Below are 7,820 nucleotides of genomic sequence, written 5' to 3'. Positions count from 1 at the left end.
TGTTGATAGAGGAAGATTTTATTAAACGTCAAAGAGAAGAAGAATAATGATAATTTTCATGTTGGGTGGCCCTTTATATTTAATTCTATTATTGAAAATCTCGACTTGAGGGAAATTGCACTCTTAGGACGACAGTTTATAAGACCTGAGTTTACTTGGGCCAATAATCTTCACACACCCACCTATGAGAAACTTGATAGAATTCTTACAAGTGTTGAGTGGGAACAAAAGTTTCCCCTAATTATAGTTCCTGCATTGCAAAGGAAAGTTTCTCATCACACGCCTCTCCTGATGGATTCAGAAGAAGCTGCTCATTTGGTAAATAAGTCTATTTTTTCTTTCAATTTCACGGTTTCAGAAAGAAGGCTTTTTTGATTTAGTGGTTGTTGAGTGGGTTAAGGAAGATAAAGGACGCACCCATGTCAAAAAATGGTAGAATAAGATCCGCCACCTGAGACAATTCCTAAAAGGTTGGGCTAAACATGTGTTTGATGTTATATAAGCAAGAGAAAGAAAGGCTCGTCACTCTAATTGACGCCTTAGACGTGAAGGCTAAGAGCGTTCCTCTGCTGCTAAGAGAGAGGCGGGTGATCTTCTTGCTAAGCTTATGCGGGAGGAGGAGGCCAAATGGCTTCAACGTGCCAAGGTGCGAGATGTCCTAGAAGGGGAAAACAACACCAAATACCAACTGAAGACCTATATTACTAATTCTTATAAGCTTATTTTTAGTTCACCTGTCTCTGATTATGTCAAGCTTGAAGGCTATCGACAGAGGAGAATGCCATCTTAACCGCCCCTTTTACTAACAAAGAAGTGTGGGATGCTATCTCACACATGGAACACAATAAGGCCTCGAGGCCAGATGAGTTCCCAACGGAGTTCTATCAACGGTTCTGGCCGGTCACAAAAGGCGACTTTATGCCTATGTTTGTTGAATTATATAATGAGAATTTAGCTTTGTATAAGTTCAGTTTTGGTATTGTTACCCTTCTTCCTAAGAAGGCAGATGCTATTAATATTCAATAGATTTGTCCAATTTGTCTTATAAATGTAAGTTTCAAAATATTCAAGAAAGTGGCAACTAATCGTGCTACGGTGATCGCTCACAAAGTGGCGAGACCAACCCCTGGAGGGGGTTGTTGCCTTGCATGAAACAATTCACGAGTTACACTCGAAGAAACTTGATGGAGTTGTCTTCAAAGTGGATTTTGAAAAATCCTATGACAAAGTTAAATGGTCATTCTTGCAACAATGTATGCGCATGAAAGGCTTCTCGAGAAAATGGTGCCAATGGATTGACACAATTTGTGAAAGGAGGAAGCGTGGGTGTCAACATAAATAATGACACTAGTCACTATTTCCAAACACGAAAGGGTTTGCAATAGGGAGACCCTATGTCGCCTATTCTTTTCAACATTCTGGCAGATCTTCTACCGGTTCTCATTAGCCGAGCCAAGGAAGCGGGTCATGTTGCGGGCTTGATTCCTCATCTTGTGGACGGTGGTGTATAGGTACTTCCGTATGACAATGACGCTGTCATCTTCATGGAACATGACATTGAAACGGCCAAAAATATGAAACTTATTCTTTCTTTATTCGAGCAATTATCTGGTCTTAAAATTAACTTCCACAAAAATGAACCCTTCTGCTTTGGAAAAGCCAAAGAAGAAGAGGATTAGTACAAACAACTGTTTGGTTGTGAGTCAGGCTCTTTTCCCTTTAGATACCTTGGTATCCCAGCATTTCCATAAACTTCTTAGTAAGGAATGGAAAGGTACTGAGGATCGCTTTGAGAAAAAGTTGAGTTGTTGTATTGGTAAGCTTATGTCTTATGGGGCAAGGCTCACCCTAATCAAAGTTGTTCTCACAAGCTTGTCTATGTTCATGTTACCTTTCTTTGAAATACCTAAAGGGGTAAGAAAAAAATTGGATTACTACATATCCAGGTTTTTCTGGCAGTCTGATGAACATAAGCGTAAATACCACCTGACAAGGTGGGATGTGGTTTGTCGCCCTAAAGACCAAGGAGGTCTAGGGGTGGAAGACCTTGAGATTAAAAATAAGTTTCTGTTGAGCAAATGGCTTTACAAGATACTTACCAAGGACGGGTTTGGCAAGAATTACTTAGGAATAAGTACCTTCATTCAAAACCCCTATGTAAGGTTCATGAAAAACCCCTCTATAAGATTCATGCAAAACAAACAAACTCGCATTTCTGGAAAGGACTCATGGGAGTTAAAAATGATTTTTTTTTCGGAGGGATGTTCACTACAGGAAATGGCCTAACTACTAGGTTCTGGGAAGAAACATCGCTAGGGGACAAGCCACTAGCCATGCAAAGACCCTCATCTTTATCATATTGCGCAACAGAAAGATGTCTCTATTGCCTCTGTGATGGGCCACATAGCGTTGAATGTTGCCTTCAAAAGACCACTGATTGGGGACAGATGGACAGACTAGTTAAACCTTGTTAAAAGGTTGGTGACGGTCAACTTTTCACACGAATCAGACACATTCTGTTGGAAGTTGGACTGCTTACGATGCCTTCACAGTCAAATCCATGTCTACAGACCTCATCAATGATGGGCAACCTTTTCACCTCAAATATATATGGAAAATTAAAGTCCCATTTTGTGGGAGTCGACTTTGACAATCCGACTACGATCGTGCGAAGACGTCGCGCCTTAGCAATTACTGAACCAACTTCCGAGGGGTTATTGAACACGCAGGAGCACGATCAACCTGACCACGAGGTCCTGCGAGCAAATGAAGAACAAGCAAGAAACTGAGATTGCAATCTGGATATTGCGAATATAAGATGAAAGATTTATTGATCAAGATGGGGTTTTGTGACGTCTTAGTCTGGTCGTTGAACACAAACGAAGTACGCGAAGTTGCAGCTATGGCGAACTTTTAATCTAAACAAAACCCAAAGTCTAAACGACGCCCTAAGGGTTGTATATATGGAGGAGTAGGGGGGAATTTCGTGACCCCTTGTAGGAGGGGTCCGAATCCAACCCTAACTTTGTTTCCCCACACATACGGACTCTAAAAACAGCCTATACTTATGTATTTCAAAATTACATGGGCCTGGCCCAATAATAAGGTGACGCAGCACCTATAATAGCCTCTGGGCGAAATTTGTGAAGTGGCATCTTGTATATTTCGTCCAAGCCTTCATGCACTCATTACAGTGGCTTCAAAGTCCTGAAATCATCACTTGAAACTCTGTTCTTGTTTCCCTTGCGCATGCCATCATCTCCATGCTTGTTCTTGCTCCAATGTTCATCCTTCTCTAAGCTAGGCCCTTCATATGTGAGCAAAACAAATGTATTCAATTTAGGCAGCATCATATTCTCATGAACATTAGAATCATTACCAAGAAATGAAAGTACCTGGTAATTTAATTGGCGTGCGCGAGCTCTAGTGATTAGTCTAGAATGTATAGTAGCAGGGATTGTGGGTGTAATAATGGTATTGATGTCCTCATCATATTCCTTCAATGCTCACTTGCCAAGCTACTATGGCGAACAGTCCATATAGCTTTCAATCTACCTCCACCCACGAGTAGTACGAATATGTTTGAAAACTGGTTAGTGAGGGTGCACCCCGAGTTGAAGTCTCACATGTGTGTGGGAATTTGTGTTTTACTTTGGGTCATTTGGAACACTACTAATGATTGTATTTTTAACAGAACGAAAGTTTTGAACTTTTTGTAGGTTATGTTCAAGGCTACAAGCTGGATCCATACATGGTCATTACTACACAAGGAGGAGGATCGGGCACCCATGGTCTTTGGGTGCAACCGATGAAAGATGGTCTATCGAGATTTATTCAGCCGATTTGGTTGGCAGACTACTAGTAGGATTTGGGATGCATGAGGCTCATTTCCCTATGATATTCTATTTTACAAAATTTGCCTTGGGGGCTGGGACAATTTATTGGTTGAACTTTATTATGGTCGGATGATTAACTTTGATATGATAAATAAAAGGATGTGTGCATCACTAGATTTAGAGGCCAAGGGATGTCCCCTCTTTTCGAACAAAATACGCAAACAAGACTGCCAGAAAAGCAGACAAACAAGACCGGCTAGAAAAGCACATATCAAACACCCACGCGGCAGGTAAGGCTGGCCATGCAGCGCTCACCCCCGAGTCGTGCGCACAAGCATATGCAGCGCATGCGTACGAGGCAACCCAGCGGCCAAATTTAGTGTTTTGACCCTTTTTAAAAGGTTAAGCCAGATATGACCTTGTTTTAGAAAAAATCAAGATCTAACCATTTTCCTACCGCCGGGGTCGCTCGCGGTAGGGTATAACTGCCTACCGCCGAGGCCCCTTGTAGGATTGACGGCAGAGGTGGACAGTCGTTGGTTGTTGCTGACGTGGTTAGAGTGTACCTACCGCCAGAGAAGGTTACGATAGGCTGAAGTACCCAACCACCAATGTATCTGGCGGTAGGCTTCAAACATCCTCCCCCCCCCCTCCTCAAACACCGAGCTCCAAACAGTCCTGTTCCTGAAACTAGGGTTTATTTTGCAGTAGAGCGCCTGGCGGTAGCCTGTAGTACTCTACCGCCAACTACCTCGACGGTAGGTGTCGAAGAGGGGAAATCTATGTTGTTCCTGAGAGTGGGTTACATTTTACGGTAGGGTATGCAACCCTACCGCCAGAAACCCTGGGGATAGGTATCTGTCCCCTTTCAATTTCAATTCCTTTCCTGCTCCTCTATTCTTCAGGGCGGTAGGGGAGGATGATGAGTGCTGGCTTGGTGGGTGGGCCCCGCCAGTTGGCTTATAACTGTTCAAAACCTAACTCCTGGCACGCTGGCGATAGGGTATAATAGCCTACCGCCAGGGGCCTCGGCGGTGGGGTTGACAACACGGGTGACAAGTCCTTTACTTAAGCTGACGTGGATAAGTGGCCTACCACCAAGGACCTCAGCGGTAGACAGTTATACCCTACCGCCATCGATCCCAACAATAAGGATAGAGACCAGATCCTGAAAAAAATTCGAACCAGGGTCAAATCCAGCTTAACAGGTCAAAACACTAAATTTGGCCCAACCCAGCAGGGGCGACGAATGCTGGCCGTCCAGACAAGCACGCACATAAAACCAACTAGCTAATCTAGAAAATCATAAAACCAACTGGCAAGCACGCAAATCAAACCGACTGGCGTACCAAGCACTGCCAGTTGGCCCTCTCCAAACAGCCATCTGTCCCATGCCGAATCAGCCACACATGCCTGTCTAGAACGATGCTGACAGCCAGCATGCTCCATGCGTGAACTGGTGTCGCGGGCGAAACGCACGCCCTGCCTGTCGCAACCGGACAGCCGACACGGGGCGTAAAGCCAGCCAACAGGCAGGTCCAATCACGCCATCACAGAGCAAGCGGGCGCAAGTCAACCTGGCAATCCGACCCATGGGTCCGTCTACCCATGGGCACCCGACCCGAATGGGTAGGGTATGGGTTGTCGACTTCGCCCATGGGTCTTACCCATGGGTAACCCTATTAGTCATGGGTAGGGTATGGGTTTAAGTTTATGCCCATGGGTCACCTGATGGGTCACCCGACTAGTAGTAATAATTAAACATTTATTCTTCATTATATCTGAAGTATTTTAATCTATATACGCTAACATGCAGTGTGTCACTTGCACCAGTCATTAAAAAAGAACGAGGGACAACTCTGGTCCATGCGAGCATAACTATCTAGGCCTTCTCCTTCTCATTATGGCCCAATCCTGACTACAGCGTGGGCTTGGCCCATGCAAAATCACCAGGTGCATTGCACAGCGCCGCGCAGATGCATTTTGCACTCAAGCGTGCGTAACGTAGCAAAAGTGGTGCAATCCTTTAGTACCACCTCGCCTACTGGAACACAAGCGAAGGGGAGCTCCGCCTATAAAGTAGAGACTGTTGGTTCATCACTGGGTACTGCGTGCGCCCCGCCCCACCTGCACGTCAGCCAAATAAAATATTTTATAAATAAATCTAAACCTTGTCAGACCCGATGGGTGCCCAATAGGGTCGGGTTACCCGATGGGTCCGGGTGTGGGTCTATGTACAGACCCATGGGTAGGGTCGTGGGTGTAGCATTGACCCGATTGTTTAATGGGCATGGGTCTGGTAGAGGTCAACCCGACCATACCCGACCCGATTGCCAGGTTGAGGCGCAAGGAGGGCTCCTCAAAAGCACAACCGAACCTGCTCCATGATGGTGCCCGCCCGCGATCCACCTGTGATAGACCGTCGAGGCAGGTCGCCCTGGTGCGCGTCGTCCAGGCAAATCGGACGGCTCGGAGAGGCCTCGCCCCCGCCGCACCAGCATCCTTTATATAGGAGTAATTGTCATTGTTGAAACTAAGGGTGTGACACTTCCAAAGAGAAAAGTGATAACATTATGATCAGCTACAATAGCTGGCCATATAGGAGTAATCGTCATTGTTGAACTAAGGGTGTGACACTTCCAAAGAAAAAAGTGATAACATATGATCAGCTACAATAGCTGGCCAAGTATTCTTCTAAAAGCTTAAATCAACGTGAATGGACAATTAGCATGCCAACGTTCTTGATGCGCAAAAAAGTATAGCATGCCAACTTTCTGTAGACAGCGATTTGCTCCTAACAACTATGCAGAATGAATTTAAAACAATAGGGTTTCTCCCTCACGGCAAAACACAAAACACTGGATCTGTCTACTTCTTATACCAAAATCTGTCGTCAACAGTTATCTTTTCTTCAATAATGGACAAATGGCAATGCGACCACGATAACTAACCATTACAGCCAGAAGTTACGATTCAGCATTGCAAGCACGTTGAGGATTTGTTGGTTTCCATCTTTCAATTAGGAGGACAGGAGCTGGTGCATGAGTCGATTGATCATCTCATAACTAGTAAAAGTAATGACAGCGTTTGGTGTTGTTCGCAACAAATTTGTAGCACAACCTCGGTAGAATCCAGCAATCCCCTCCTTCTGTAACACTTGCTTTATACAGTCCGTTACACCTATATACCGTATAGCACCATGGGGAACACGGCCTTGTTCTTGCAACTTAGATCGTACAACCTGCGTGTAAAACAATGACTGAAAATTAAAATAATAGCAAGGGCCTTTTGATGTGCCAACAGAAGGCGATTATTCCTTGTTAAATTAAACACATCTCTCTGTTTCTTTCTCTAATTTAACTCCTAAAGGAGATCAGATATATCATACTCCATCCATGTCAGGGTCTATTTTGTTTCATTAAGGCATGTTATTGGTGTCACTAGATATGTTGTCCAAAGAATCCTGATTGTGACTTTGTAGACGTAAACCACATATTAATGGACTAATTATTGGTCAAATCCTGGTCTGGCCAAAAATACGACTTACATTTTGTAATGGATGAAATATTTCTTTAGACTCTCATTTCATAAGCTTATGTATTTCATTTGAAAATAGACTCCTCATTTGGAGTAGTAGGCAGTAACAACTGCTCCATTCAGTTATCCCAGTGAGAAGTAAAAAGACTTTGTGAATTGTTGCACTCCATGATTTGCTATTCCGTAATGGGGACACAAACAGATCTGGCAGAAGTTACAAACTACACTGCTTGTACTACCATAGAAGGAGAAGCATGTATGCAGCAAATGATAAAGCATTTGGATGATGAAAGTATACTATCGAATAGAGAGGATCGATAAACATACCTCATGAGGGTATGTTATCAGCGAGGCTGCTATTTTGGATCCTGAAGAACAAATTGCTACTTGACCAGGGCCAAGCTTGTCAACTGTAGTATTGTCTAGAAAACACATACACTTTTCAGT

At 44.0% G+C, this 7,820-nt stretch overlaps 1 protein-coding gene across 2 annotated transcripts in view; it reads right to left on the bottom strand.

Moving 5' to 3' along the window:
* Nucleotides 1-6,491: 6,491 nt before the first annotated feature.
* Nucleotides 6,492-7,820, bottom strand: part of LOC119276049 (nicotinamide adenine dinucleotide transporter 2, mitochondrial-like) — a 51,997-nt gene continuing 50,668 nt past the window's right edge. For both annotated transcript variants that reach the window (XM_037557012.1, XM_037557013.1), the window contains 2 exons: nt 7,701-7,795; nt 6,492-7,077 (listed from right to left, as the gene is read on the bottom strand). In XM_037557012.1, coding sequence (XP_037412909.1) covers nt 6,856-7,077; nt 7,701-7,795 — 317 coding nt within the window. In that variant the 3' untranslated portion in view covers nt 6,492-6,855. The remainder of the gene's footprint in view (nt 7,078-7,700; nt 7,796-7,820) is intronic.

The sequence above is a fragment of the Triticum dicoccoides genome, chromosome 3B (assembly GCF_002162155.2).
Source record: "Triticum dicoccoides isolate Atlit2015 ecotype Zavitan chromosome 3B, WEW_v2.0, whole genome shotgun sequence".
NCBI classification, from domain to species: Eukaryota; Viridiplantae; Streptophyta; class Magnoliopsida; order Poales; family Poaceae; genus Triticum; species Triticum dicoccoides.
The sequence above is the reverse complement of the archived record's forward strand: the minus strand, read 5'-3'. Positions and strand labels throughout refer to the sequence as shown.